Here is a 14,653-nt window from a genome sequence, read left to right as displayed (position 1 = left end):
CTTCCTTTGAGATCCAAGGATTGACTCCAAGTTTCGTCGGAACGCAATACTTTGCATAATATATAACAACTAAACTACTAAACTAAATTTAAAAGCTATATGAATATCTGATAACTTCTGATATCTTCTTTAGGGAGGGATTTAATGATTTTGATCTCGTAATAAGGTTCTTCAACGGAGCATAAAGCAAGTTCATGAAAATGACTGTAAATGGGAAAACATGGAAATAACTAACTCCCAGGCGTGAATTATTTCTTCAGCAGTACGTCAAAAGTTAGCCGACGAATAGCTCAGGTAAGGCTAAGACAGACAACCTTGAACAAATAAAGGGAGCATCGACACGAGGCCCGCCATCCCGCGGTGCCGGCAGCCGGGCTCCGACACGTAAGCACGCAGACTAGAGCCGCGTTTTAACGCGATAATCGCCAGTGTACGCCTTTTGAAGCGGAATATGAAAGGTCTAACATCGGGCCATGTCCTGGCACAATGAAAATGAAATAAAAAGAGGCCTTTTTGAGAAATGTTTTGTGAAATCCTTGTTTTTTTTTTAAATGCACCTTAACATTTGCCTGTTTCAGCAGATACATGTAGGGGGTATACGCTGAGATGAAAGAGCAATAAAAGCTGAGTGAAGTGATACCAAATAGGGTAGTGAGGAATATGTACAGCCACAAAAATCACGCGTCGAGTTGGAACAAAACTGCGAGAGAGATCATGTTCGCCATTTTTTATATCACTGAGCGTTGCTCCTGCGCGCCAAAATTTGCGCCCGCACTGCTGACCTGTAGGCATACTAAAGCATAAAAAAATTTCACTACAGTAACTAGGGAGATATACGCGTGCCAACACGGCAAAACTGAAACACTCGAATTCAGGGTCGGATTTTCTCGATTTTTTTTTGCGCGAAAACTATTCCGTAGAAATTATTCATTTTTTCATTGTTGGTGATCATGTACGATGAGCTTCTAAATATAAAAAAATAATAAAAATCCAAGTGGTCGATGGGACCTCCCTGCTAGAAGTGACGTGAAACCGGCCTTCTATGAGTTGTCCTCTACGCACATATCGTAGAACCGAGCCCAGTTTTAACTCATTCGGAAAATGCCCTGCATCATTATGGATACACTGCTCGTCATTAAGATGAACGACACCTGAGCCTCCTAATGTACGCGGCTAAAACATAATTTGTACGTTCACTGCGTTTCAACAATGATGTCAGACGCGCCGTGCACGTGTCGCCGGCGTGCACGTTGCTTTTATCTCAAGTCATACGGAACGGACGACGTAGCCTGATATGTTTGTAGACGAGAATCTAACACAAGGAACTTTCTCCAATTTCCTGGACAAGTGACTGGAGCTCAAAAGCAACGAGCTAAGCTAAAAGTTACCGAATAAAGTATCGAGCTCGGTAACGAGTTACCCCCAACACTGATATGGAACATGTGTAACACCTTGAGAATACGTATGACGCATGTCATAATTGTAGTGCTACCTTAAAGAAAAGAAAAGAAAATGTTTGTGCACCTTTGGTAACAGAAGTGTAATATAGTTCGAGAACCGGTATGGCACATGTAGTGCGACTCGTACTTTTGTCTTTAAGAGAACTGTGACAAATATTAATGCATCAAGAATATACCTTTTCTTAGACATTGGCTTCCTTGCTTGACCATCATCACAGGCTCTGAGTCAGAAATCTTGTGGTGGACTCTTCAGTGATACCCTGCATCAAGGCATTCATTTTTTTTACACACGCTCAGGTAGTGGCCCAGTGTGACATTCTGAATTAAAGATCACGATAGCTTTAATTCACTCACAATTCGAAATAATTTGACTTCATGCGTCATCTTATGTGGACGGATTAATGCGGAAAAAGTTACTGACTACGGAGGCTTTTTTTTCGCATAACTAGGAAGACGTTCCTTGAGCTGAACATGTCCAGGCTTCCAGTTTTGTAGGCACGCAGGAGTTGGCAAGCACAGCTGCAGCACGCATTCGGCCTGAGAAATTGTTACATTTCCTCTGATGTCAAACACACTTATGATTCCAGCCTCAGAACATCAGTTGTCTCATGTTCATTTGCCGCTTGCGTCGATCCCTGTCGTATGAATGTGTGTATGAGTGTGCAAAAAATGTCAGAGTGAAAGGAAGATGAGTGAGAGACAGTGACTGGCTTGTCTCTCAGATGACGCACCCTGGAAGTCGCTGAGAACGCGTGTTAGCTTAGCTCAATTGGTAGAGCCCTGGACCGCTAATCCAGAAGATGTGGATTCGAGCCCTACAGCTGGCTAACCTTTTCAGTGACTTTCATCTTTCATCGTTAATTTCTAAGGCAACTTGAGGCCTTGTATGTGATTGTCCCTTCTATGTTTTTCCAGCCTCAGAACATCAGTTCTCTCATGTTCAACATTTGCCGCTTGCGTCGATCCCTGTCGTATGAATGTGTGTATGAGTGTGCAAAAAATGTAAGAGTGAAAGGAAGATGAATGAGAGACAGTGACCGGCTTGTCCCTTCAGATGACGCACCCTGGAAGTCGCTGAGAAGGCGTGTTAGCTTAGCTCAATTGGTAGAGCTCTGGACCGGTAATCCAGAAGATGTGGATTCGTGTCCTACAGCTGGCTAACCTTTTCAGTGACTTTCATCTTTCATCGTTAATTTCTAAGGCAACTTGAGGCCTTGTAAGTGATTGTCCCTTCTATGTTGTTCCAGCCTCAGAACATCAGTTCTCTCATGTTCAACATTTGCCGCTTGCGTCGATCCCTGTCGTATGAATGTGTGTATGAGTGTGCAAAAAATGTAAGAGTGAAAGGAAGATGAGTGAGAGACAGTGACTGGCTTGTCCCTTCAGATGATGCACCCTGGAAGTCGCTGAGAAGGCGTGTTAGCTTAGCTCAATTGGTAGAGCTCTGGACCGGTAATCCAGAAGATGTGGATTCGTGTCCTACAGCTGGCTAACCTTTTCAGTGACTTTCATCTTTCATCGTTAATTTCTAAGGCAACTTGAGGCCTTGTATGTGATTGTCCCTTCTATGTTGTTCCAGCCTCAGAACATAAGTCCTCTCATGTTCATCATTGGCCAGATTCGAAACTATGGGTCACGTTATTGCCACAGTCGGCGCCTGACAGTTTGAGAAGAGAAATTCGTTGCCGCACCCTGGTCATGTGACTGATTATCGGGAAATGATCAGAGCAGCATCGGGGAGCGATCCTATATTCTTGGTCAGATGACCAAAACCAGACCAGACCGAGAAATGATCAGGCCACCGTCTGGGGACCAAGTTATCTTCTCTTGCGCTCTACCTCCTCCGTCCCCACCCCGTTGAAATCCAGTCGGGCAGTATCGACCGTACAGGAGTCGAAGCCCCCATTGCGTTCCCACTCTTTTCCCTGAGGGTTTGTGCTGCCTGGGTGACATGACGACATTTATTGCACAGGTGGTCTATACCCTTAAACGTAATTAAAATTTTTGAGCGCGAGCATTGCCGTGGACGTGGCCGCCCCGCGAGAACGAAACTGAAAAACACTACAGCCTCAAACTCCCGAGAAATTCGGAAGGACATGCGGATCATAGTAACCCCAACACGTTCTTCCCTACACCTTTCCCTATCCCTACACTTTTTCCCTACACTTTTCTTTTTCTGACTTGCTTCGGACATTCTACATATAGACAGGAATACACCTGAAGGCATTGGAAGGACGCGTAAATGACTTGGTGGTAACTTGCCGTACTTTGCCTCCTTTGTCGTAACTTACCGACCCGTAAATTCGCGCACCATCTTGCAGGCAATTTCTATAGCTTGTTATCTGATATGAAAGGGAGCAGATATGGCATTTGGCTAACAGTGTGCGCACATAGGTTACCCTAGAATAGGCCTCAGCCAAGGTCGTGCTGAAGACTGGGAATCTGGCTGTGCTATCTGAGGTTCTAATGTTCCTCCTGAATCCAGCCCAGGACGCATACCAACCACCCTTCCACTCCGCTCAGAGCCACATTTGCTTCGCGGCGCTAACACGGAATAACTGAACCAGAATCCTATTCAAGACAGGAACCTCTACACAGGTCCAAATGAAGAGCAGTATACGTGTCATCTGGGAAAATAGAGGATGATATGATTAGATGGACATCTTTCATTGGTTACTAAGGCTTACACCGTAAGGCGAAGATGACCAGTAATTGTATTAAATACATCAACTCTTTTACGTCAAGTGCAGCAATTTATTTCATGCACCGTGTTACTATCCGTGCGGTTTGCTTCTTAGCATTCCAAGTCGCAGGACAGGTCGCCAAATTCTTTCTTCAGCTCGGAGTTGAAACTGTCGACCAATTCATCAGCATAGGGTGCGCATTCACCCTCCAGGGCGGACCGCATGCACGTCTCTATTGCGTCCCGCGCACTGTGGACAAAGACAATATGTAAGAGCTCATCATTTTAACCGACAAGGCGCAGGGGGTGTTTGTTACTGCAAACAGTACTTCAACACTACTTCCTCATGTTCACAAACTTTATTAAACGATGCGTTGTCTCTTTCTGGTGTCCATCTCATGTCAACAGGAACCTGTCAGCGAGATTTCGTTCACCCTTGTAGTAGATCGTATGTAAAGAATCGAAGCGTTATGGAGGTCGCGAAGACATGTTCCGTGCTTATCCTGGTAGATTTTAGTTTTGCATATGTCATTAAAATCCAAGAAATAAGTTTATCCTTGCAAACTTATCCTTATCCTTATCTTTATGGGCATGAACTTCGAGTGCTTCATCAACATTTTTCATTAATTTGTTATTAGAAAGCTGCTTTGAACACAGTATAAAGTATGTCCATCTCAATAATAGTACCTCTGACCGTCGTACCATTGAATGGGAGCAGCTCAGGTATGTGTTCTTGGCGCAACCTCTTCCTGCTATGGAATAGCGATATACTGAACATCCCCCTAATACCACGCATAATAGGGTACTTAGATTATACTTATGCATTTTTCCAGCACAAACGGTTGAAATCGCATAAATAATATTGCAATTATCTGTCAATTACAGTTTCTACAACTATTTTTACGACAACAATACACAAAGAGGGACATCATCGTTAAATTTAAACCGCAACCAGTAATGAAAACAGCACATAAAAGTTCTTAGGACTGTGATTTCGCAACCGTCCGTTACCGAACCAGCTAGAGAACAAAATACCGTCAGATCTATCACGAACCACTGGGGGACTATTCAGGAACACTTGTCTCATTACCTTGTTGTGTAAAGCTCGAAACTACATATAACAGCATTATAACATATAACAAAAAACTTACTTTAATTAAAAGGAGAGCGGTATGCTTAGAAAAGGTGCAATTATACTGATCAAAAAATATAAAATAATCGATGTTGTCTCTAGTTTCCATTATAAACTCCAGCTTCGTTTAAGGACGGTCCCAGATCTTGCTTGGAGAATTAGATGCTGTTGGCTGATATCTCCAGGTGACGAAGCTGTTTGTTTAATGTCTCTATGTTCATTCATTGCAGAGGTAAAAATACTGAGCGTGAAGTTAGGTAGAACTTGCTTTTATCGCGCTTTTCCTTTTCCCGAAGTTCGGCCGCTCCCGGTGGAGACCAGACGCCTAGAAGAAATCGTGATGATTGTTTTCTTGTTTTCAACATGGAGGACAGAGGTGAACTAAAATGCTCGACGAAATCCCATCCGTATGTAAAAAATGGCAAAGTTGCTCGGACGTTCACTCTACTGTTGTATTCAGGTACGTTCTGAGTAGCGTCTTTTGGAAGTTTCGCATTAGCAATATGTCATTTTGTTTGTCGTGAAATCAGCTTTCCGGTAATGTAAGTTTGGTATTTTTATGTGCAGTGCGTCATACACTGCAGCCGCGCAAATATGTGAAAAATCGGGAAGTATAAATCACACCTTCGAGCCCATTTCGAAAAGCCGGATTATTTCGCGTCTAGATATTTCTTCGTTACCGTCTAAAGGGTGTGGCTGCAGAATATGAAAAAAAGAAAAGGAAATAAACATCAACAACAAATAACTCTTCAAGCAAAGTCTACCACCACGTGCGGACCAGCCTGCCTGATCTTACGTGCATCACCTTGCATTCACCATATCCTCCATCACGTTATCACCTTGCATTCCTCACCAGCAAGTCAGCCAAGAAATTCCTTCGCTCCACAGTCAGAAACAAGTAATGCAAAGCAAATAACTGAATGTTACGCGACCCAATACAGAGCCTTAGTACATCGTAAGTACGTAAGGGCATCGTAAGTACGTAAGGGCATCGTATACATCGTTGAAGGTTCTGCGAACGCCCATAACAGAAATAGAGTTTCGTACATTGCGCAGAACCACCAACGCAAATCCCGTACCTACGCAAAGGCGACAGCATACGCTATACTAAAAGTCATCGCTGGCGAACACATCCAGAAAACTCCGAGGCTTTGTCACCATGGACGAACATTAAAGGAGGTTAACGAAACACAGCTGCGCCTATACTAGCAATGGATGTGTTTTACCAAATCTTTCTCTTTCGAAGCACATTTTCACATACTGTTTCCCTCTTGCTGTTCTTCTGTGTTTGTGAATGTTGGGAATCACATGTTCTACTACAAGGTTTATTTGACCAACCTTCCCAAACCGCACTCTCCGGGTCTCTCAATCAGCTGGACTCTCGTCCCCTCTTTCTCTGAAAATTGATTGGTCCCTGGCCAAATCCGTCCCACCAATCCTCTGCCCTACAAACACAGGCCGACAAACTGCCCTACCCCATGTCGTCCACCGAGGCTGAACTGTTCGCCATTCTTACCGCCCTAGAATACATTACTGACCTGCCACCTAGGAAATGGGTCGTCCCCACCGACAGCAAGGTCCCTCCTCCGCTTGATGTCGGCCCGCTCATACAGGATATGCCCAGCATGATCACTCAGATGTATAACACACTCCGTGCCAATGGTCATGCTTTGTCCCCTCAATGGGTGCCCGGTCATGTGGGCCTGACCGGGACGCGCGGACACGGACATACACACGCGCGGACGCGGCTGCAAGACGAGCCGGCGCAGCTGCTACTCCTGCCTCTGCACGTCCACCACTTATACTTTCGGCTTGCCATTATGCTCTGGTCTCCCTTCAAATCCGCGTATTGCGGTGGAGGGAGGTGAAAGAGAGCCGGTCCTCGTATTTGGAGAAGGGCCCTTTGATAACGCGGTCCACCCCTGGGTGGGCCGGGTCTTTGAACGCGCGGCCGATAACAAGGTCGTCGGGGCAGTACCGCTTGCGGTGCTGTTCCGGGAAGATCTTTTCTTGATCTTTAGCTATTCCCCGCCGGTGTGCAGCCCGTGCTCAAGCATTTAGATCTCAGGCCGTCGCCTACAACAGTCACGTGCAGTCCATCGACCCCTCGGTTGCCTTTTTCATTGCGTGTCGCTGCAGTCGTCAGGAGGAATCATTGCTGCGCCACCTCCGTCCCAACCTTGCCTGCACCCCATTGCTTCTTTACAAAATTGGCCAATCCAGCTCCCCCTTGTGTTCCAGATGTGGTGAGGTGGCCGACATTCCTCATTGTCTTCTGCACTGCCAGCAGCACATTCCCTAACGGCAAGCCCTCCATCGCTGTCTAATACAGCTGGGGCGCAACACATTGTCCATGGCCACCCTCCTCGGCCGTCCCTCGGCCTACTCAGTGGGACATTACCACAGCCCTGCACCGCTTGTTAAAAGACGCCTTGCGTCTGCCCTCTGACTGGACATTCTTGGAACTTTCTTTCGTGCCTGTACTGCGCTGCACTCCGTGCCTGCTTTTCTTTCATTTCTTCATTTCCTTTATTTCTTTTGTTTCTTCTCAGTTCCTTTCTGTTTCTTTCTTTTTGTTAATTTTTCAGTTTCTTTTTCGGAATAGCAAGCTGGCAATAGCCTGGATGACATTTCCGTTTTTTCTTTAACTCTATTAAACATACCCCCCCCCCCCCTCTGCCTTCAAATCTATTTTCTCTATTTTTACCTCTTTGGACTCCATAGGACTTGGATCCTTATTGTGAAGGGACTCGTTATTTCATTCTCCACAGCACCACCAGCAATGGGGTAGATAATCTCCCTTTGCGGTGAAACTCCATATTCATCATATCACAATAAAGCTCTTGTTGTTACTGCGCTGTTGCAATTACAACAGATGGAGGTCTACCACCTCTCTCTATCTGTTTAGCCTTTCGCTCCAGAACCACTAACCACTCAGTGTATGCTCTCAATAAACTTGCATTTTTATTTCTGTGCGTGGACACCGAAACAAAATAACAACATAAGCAAAGACCCTAAGGCTTCACTTTTGCTCATCCCTCATGACCAACGTTACGGTTTTCATGACATTACCGACATACGGCAAAGTGATCTGTCCGGGACAACTATTTGTCGCTCTCTTTGATGTAAGTTTTTGTTTTCTCTACTCCAAAGGCATCCCGGCCAACTTCATGCAACACATCCTCCCAGAGAAAACGAAAACGAATGGCATTCTCATATTTGACTTTTCCACGGAAGGACAGCCAATGACGATAAGGGTTCTTGACTAGAGTATTCACTGAAAACGGCATATAGTCGTCCACTAGAAACATCTTAATGCGTTCGGCGAAGGCGATTAAACCGTTAACAAGTGCACTCTCTGGAATGTCCAGCTGGCAAGCATGACCATTGCTTCCAGCTTTTAAAATACCTGCATTCTTTCACACGGAATTTAAGAAAATATAATCGCTGAAAACCAGGAACCCAAACGATGACCAACAATGGCGCTCTCCGCCCGCGCCGACTGCTGCTGGGCCACTGGTAGGCCGCCTACTCTGAGCCCATTGTTTGATATACGTTTGCGCAACTTTCAAATAACGTATGTTAGAGCTTCTGTGAGATTTGTCGTTGGTGCCTACTACATACGCATAAGATTCAGTACAGAAAGATTCGTGGACCCAGAACTGATGTATGTCGAGAGTAGAACGGTAGTTAGACGGCTTTTTTCTTGGTGTGGCATTAACGGTAGGCCCGGTGATACATATTCCATAACGAAAACCCGAGACTGGGAAAAAGACAAAAGACAGACGACACAACACAAAGCCATTGTATTGTGTCGTCTGTCTTTCGTCTTTTTCCCAGTCTCGGGTTTTCGTCATGGATCTTAGCTCGAGCTCGCTAGCTTTTTAACCATTTTATATGCATATTCCATTACGGAGTCGCTGACGATTAGCGCATATGTAATTTGCAGGTGTGCGCAGAATATATTCGTGTATGATTACGAAGTTGTTAGTCCAATTTTCTTCCCAGTCCGCATGCGAGGTGTGCTATAATATGATGTTCCTATTCAATTTTTGAAGTTTTCCCAGAAGTATGGTTTTCATTATCGGACCGTACACCGCTACGTACTACGGGGCAATTGAAAATATGCGTATGTATATATCGAGATCATGTGCATACCAGCATGTTGCCTTAACGAAAGCAGGGTTTGATAAATCCTTGTCCCCGAAGGCGGCTTGGAGCTTAGGATCTTCCTTCGCTTCGAGCGCACATCCCATAATCGCAAGGAATTTCAGCTCTCCCGGGCATTCGGAGAAGGCAACCGCTGCGAATAAAAAAATATACATATTATGAACAAGTGTACTTATGACCACAGAGGTGATGAAATCACTATCCTAACAAAAATTTACTGACACCTATGATGTTGAGCATTGTTTGTTTATTAATTTATTCACGTACACTCAGGGCCTCGAAGGCATTATGGAGGAGGGTAGCACAATGAATAAAAGAATGTCACTAAACACAAAGCATGACCATGTACCTATGTGGCATATTATCTAGTATCTGCAAATGATTTAACAAAAGTAGCACATTTCACGGAATACCGGGGCCGTGTTTCCAAGTAAGGTATCACATATCAGCTTGCGCGTTTCATTCGCGTGTTTCGAAGTCGATTTAGCGAATTTATGCTTAGCAGGGTGGGCACGCTGGTGCACCACAAAACCAAGTGACGTTCGTTAGCTTGTGGTCACCCCAGTTATATACGCGCGGGATGTAGTGCTGTACTAAGACCAAGGTGGGTTCAAGTTTGCATACTTCGTAATATAGAACATCCGATATAGTCAAAGTGCTGGGTGTTTGGGAAACCAAGAAGAGATTGAGAAGAAGCAAGAAGCACTTGTCAACTTCATAGTGAGCTGTGAGCGTGTCAAATTTTCCGAATCTGTATTCTGGCACCGCGTTGTTGGCATGTGTCGTCGAGTTCGTCTCCTGCTACAGCTTCTCGCAATTCCTTTCAGTTTCACTTCTGGGGGATGCAGCTACGCATGTGCACATACAGTTCGCTGACCGGGTGGCCTAATGTTTTTCTCCTTTCATCTTTTCAGTTTTCTTTTTCCTTTCTGTAGCGTTAATTTATTTAGGGGTTGTTTAAGGGAGTAGCAGAATTCGACAGGTTACAAAACCAATTTCTACCTTTTTTTCACATTCAAGCTGAACTCAACTCAGTATCCCCGCATATTATAGGCAATTCCGGCATTAGACTGCGCCGATTTGGGATTGTTAACGTCTGGCATATTGAACATGTGTATTCTTAACTGTGGGATACCGGTATACCCCGGTCAGCGAACGATAGCACAGTATGCAGGACTCTACATGGTAGGAATTTTAATGATTGCCCGTAACTTTTCACAAGTTCTTAATCACACTTAGCAATGGCTTCCTTCGCGCCCAGTGCTGCAAGGAAAAACTTTTTTTGTTATATATCAAATGATACACATGTGTCCTTTGGAGTGGTGAAGCTTCGTTCGTGTAGCCATATTGCGTACTGCTACCCTCCTTATTGCATCGTATTTAGCTGCTTCTTGTCGTATAGACATTTGCGGCTGGAGGTTCTCAGTGGAACTATGAACATTGAAAGTTATCCTCAAATTCTAGACGACATGGCGGCGGTGGCGGTCGTCACAAAAACCGGCTTGACACTTTTGGCCTCACTTATTCTGGCAGCGTCACAACTGGAGCCAGGATGAGATGAGATGATGTGATAACAGATGTTACAATGATGACGTACGAAAGTTAAGGTCTAGGGCGGTCAGATCTAAAATTGGTGAGAAGTCCGAGTAGTACTCATAAACTTTGAGCGACGCCAGGCTCCTGAAGAAAGCAGACGAGACTGCGAATTTTGGAGTCTTTCCGTTAAAGAGTCTCTGGGATACAGGACGTCATCCACGGCACAATTCCTGAAATGGCCAAGTTACCTCTCCCGCACTACAACATATGCACATCAATGAAGCAGGATGTGTGATAGTTTTGATTTGCTGACGATGTATGCAATTTGCGTTGTCCAGAATTCCAATCTTGAATAATTTTGATTTACCGAAAGCGCCTCTTGTTCGTAGCCTGAAGAAAGGTACAACATGGCAGTGTCGTAAAACGTCAGGAAGGGCAATACATGCACCAGGAGGTAGCACTCAAGGTCACAAAGGTCCTGTCATTGCGGATAGGTTCCGTAAGATGGATGCACGATATTTGGTCCAAAGCGCTGACCACACTCCACTCTAGTGCCTTGTGGATGAAGGGAAATCAGCCTTGGAACCGAAAACAGGCTCACCGCTGCTTTGCCAAAGAAATGGGGCAGTCGTTTGAGAATGAAGCGAACACATGCTAACATTTGGGAAGTGGAACGTTCCCAGTCTTCCTATTGCGGTGGCAGGCTCTCCGGTTAATTGAATTCCGGGTACGAGATACACGACTGCGTACCGTATGTGTATGGTAACGATGCAAACTTTACAACGAGCTTGCAGGAACGAATAACTGTGTGCATGTGCAGATATGTGATGTTTAATCGCATGTCGCCCCAAATAGTTGTACCGTGCTTCTGTTCGTGCAGGAGGGATAATTAAAACCGTTTCGGAAGACTTCTGCAAAGCATCCAGAAATCGAAGTTACGGGAGAGTTACGCGATACACATGTGAAACGTCCAACTGCTTCCCGAGTGGAATAGCGACCCGTCCTTCCTGGCTGACTTCTCCTGCCCTTGGTCGCGTAGGAATCCAGATGACTTTACTTGCTCATTAGCTGTTGCTCACGGAGCACTTAGCATAAAATCATCGGAGATTTTAACTAAACACCATCCCCAGTGAGCGCGTTTCCATTAACCACGACAAGAATGTAAGAAAAGGTTTCGCGGTTGTAATGGCTGCTTCACCCTATATAGCCATTTCCCAGCTTTGTGTTTACTGAAACAAGAAGAACGGGATAAGCCTGTAACGGGGATAACGACGTCGCCGTCTCACTTGATGTGTGATTTTTTTTTTTACTTACATAGTAGAGTGGCAAGAACGAAGACAACCACGCACAACTTCATCTTGATGGGATGCTGTAACAAGCAGAAAAACAATAGCGTCAATTGTCTTCTCATATTTATACGTCAGTTATCGAGAGGAAGACAACTTCCAGATCTGAATGAGTGCACCGAGTACATCGTAACATAGCAATAGCCTTAAGAGCAATAGATATGATAATATATATAATATAATGTGTACATCCCCTCTAGTTTACTCCCCCATCCAGCAAACGCTACAGAGGGCCATCCAAAATATTTTCAGTCTAAGGCATCTGAAGAAAGTATAGGCGCCAATTTGCCGAACGGCATAAAATGTTTTGATGGATGCAGTTTTTTTCTTTAAAAAAAAGGGACGTACTCAAACACACTTGCCCTGGTTCACGCTCGGCGCACCCCCTGGAAAGAACAAGGACGGGAGGGATGACTTATGACGTCATAGCGTCTGCGCAGTCAGTCGATGTCAGCGCCTGTTTTTACCTTTTTGTGCATGACGGCTTTCTTCGTTTGTTGTCCTTAAACCTGTTCCCTCGGGGGGATTAGAAATTGTAAGTGTCACCGTGGGCATGAAGGACTTCATTGTCCCGAGGCAGCCTCCCTCTGGGCAACGGTTCCTCAGTGCTTGAAAAGCTGACTAGCGGATGATATTCTAAACGAATCAGCGAGCGCGGACATTGCTGCGTCAGAGCAAGGTCACAGGCTGGTACTGCTCTCTACTAGAGCCCTGCACGGGCACGGGCCCCCACCCAGCCCGCGGGCCGGGCCCGGCTTGTTATTGGCTCCGGGTCAGGCCTAAAAAAATACGACAACGCTGTGGGTCGGGCCGGTCCCGGACCAACAAAAGACGTCAGCGCCGCGAGGTAGGACGAGCTCGGGCAGACAAAAATGTTTCCGAGAGGCAGGTTCGACCGGTTCACGCAGCGTTTTCGACACAATTGAGGACTATTAGCTCATATCATCACGTGCTTGTGCCATTCCCGTGCATATATTTGCAAAAACATGCAAAGGACAGTGCATCGTGCGTAGGGTTGGACCCCTCATAACACTGTCAAAGCAACTTCACATTGCACCTGACTCCTCACGTATTTGACACTCAAGTTCGCAAGGCTTAGTGAGAGAGGTAGAGATTGGGAGAACGAGTTTGTTGACACCATCCTCTACCTCGAGGAAAACCTGGCAGTGTAACTGTAACAGTGCGCTTGCCCACGTACGTTCTCGATTTAATTTGGCCTCGAATGCTAGAAACGCGTACGTCACAGCTTGCAATAATAGGCCTGGATCTGCTAGGTGAGTCACCGGGCAGAGCCTTGCTCAACTCACAGGGTCGGGCAGGTCGGGCTGCATAAAAACATGAAGGAGCGGTCCGGTTCGGGCAGGAAAAAGTCGACCCATGCAGGCCTCTACTCTCCACCGCCGTTGCGCACGGTCGCTTTGTGCGACGTACTTTAAATTCAATTTCTGCCATAATTATGAATCTGTGGGGTGAATTACTCCTCTATGTCCGTTTTACTGGCCTACTTTACATTCTTATAGGAAAAAAGCAGCTTTGTTAGGTGAAGTATGTACTCGGGCATTTCGCTTCCCCTTTTGTACTCTAGAAGGAAACGTAACTAGAACTGACTCGAGGCCTGTAAACGCAACCCTTCACGAAAAGTGGGAAATATTCAGTGACTAGATATTTGAATAGGTACCCGTGCATCGGAATACCTGAGCAGTTTTTTGTCCACTGTTGACCGTTGAAAATGAAAGTCGATGTATGAAATTGCAATTACTTATTGTTCGTGTATTATGGCCACCGTATGCGCAGCTAAACGTAATGAACTCAAAGGACGATGATCGCGACTTGCACTGCATTTCTGATACAGACTACTGCGCATGCAGCTAAACAATGTTTGACTTCTAGGAAACCCGTCCTATAAGGAGCGGAAGAGTTGAAAGTGACTTACCGGACGTACTTGTATGGCTTTACGATGCCTTTGCCGATGCGGGGTCGGTTGCTCTATTATATTGAGCAGTATGTGGGCGTAACTTATTTTTCTTATATTAAAGAGTGCGTAGCTGATGCTTGATTGGGTACGATTAACTGAATATGGCGCGTGACGCTGCGCCATTGGCCAGTGAAAATGGGCCAATCTCGTCGGCTTTTCCCAATAATGCATACCACACGGTTAGTCTCTTCCTAATGGAATGTTCTTGCTCAACCAACGAAGAGTTTGTTTCTGACTGAATTACCAACGCACAGGGTGTATAAAGATACTGCTCACATTCTTCCTTGGGTACCCTGCAATGTTTGAATATTCCTCGCTGGAAAAACTCAACAGAAACTCCCGTTTGCTGAT

General features: G+C 45.4%; 2 protein-coding genes across 3 annotated transcripts in view; both read right to left on the bottom strand.

The window, feature by feature from the left end:
- Nucleotides 1-1,724, bottom strand: part of LOC135366373 (uncharacterized) — an 82,809-nt gene extending 81,085 nt beyond the window's left edge. Inside the window, exon 1 of one of the 2 annotated variants that reach the window (XM_064599045.1) lies at nucleotides 1,637-1,724. The gene's annotated coding sequence lies outside the window, so the exon portion shown is untranslated. The remainder of the gene's footprint in view (nucleotides 1-1,636) is intronic. The other variant, XM_064599052.1, reaches the window with a different exon arrangement.
- Nucleotides 1,725-4,200: 2,476 nt separating this feature from the next.
- Nucleotides 4,201-14,397, bottom strand: LOC135366371 (uncharacterized). The gene is made up of 4 exons (XM_064599040.1): nucleotides 14,261-14,397; nucleotides 12,296-12,350; nucleotides 9,434-9,578; nucleotides 4,201-4,393 (listed from the first exon to the last, which is right to left on the bottom strand). The coding sequence occupies exons 2-4, from the start codon at nucleotides 12,336-12,338 to the stop codon at nucleotides 4,255-4,257; spliced, it is 327 nt and encodes a 108-aa protein (XP_064455110.1). The 5' UTR covers nucleotides 12,339-12,350; nucleotides 14,261-14,397; the 3' UTR covers nucleotides 4,201-4,254.
- Between the last annotated feature and the right edge of the window lie 256 nt (nucleotides 14,398-14,653).

Source organism: Ornithodoros turicata, chromosome 8 (assembly GCF_037126465.1).
Source record: "Ornithodoros turicata isolate Travis chromosome 8, ASM3712646v1, whole genome shotgun sequence".
Taxonomy (NCBI): domain Eukaryota; kingdom Metazoa; phylum Arthropoda; class Arachnida; order Ixodida; family Argasidae; genus Ornithodoros; species Ornithodoros turicata.
This window is presented reverse-complemented; position numbering and strand designations above follow the sequence as displayed.

What these genes read in the sequence shown, in the direction of transcription:
- LOC135366371 (XM_064599040.1), bottom strand. Translation starts at nt 12,338, where the DNA reads ATGAAGTTGTGCGTGGTTGTCTTCGTTCTTGCCACTCTACTAT. An exon ending in CGTTCTTGCCACTCTACTAT is followed by an intron (nt 9,579 to 12,295) that starts GTAAGTAAAAAA and finishes TTTTATTCGCAG; the next exon opens with CGGTTGCCTTCTCCGAATGC. An exon ending in TTCGTTAAGGCAACATGCTG is followed by an intron (nt 4,394 to 9,433) that starts GTATGCACATGA and finishes CTTTGTCCACAG; the next exon opens with TGCGCGGGACGCAATAGAGA.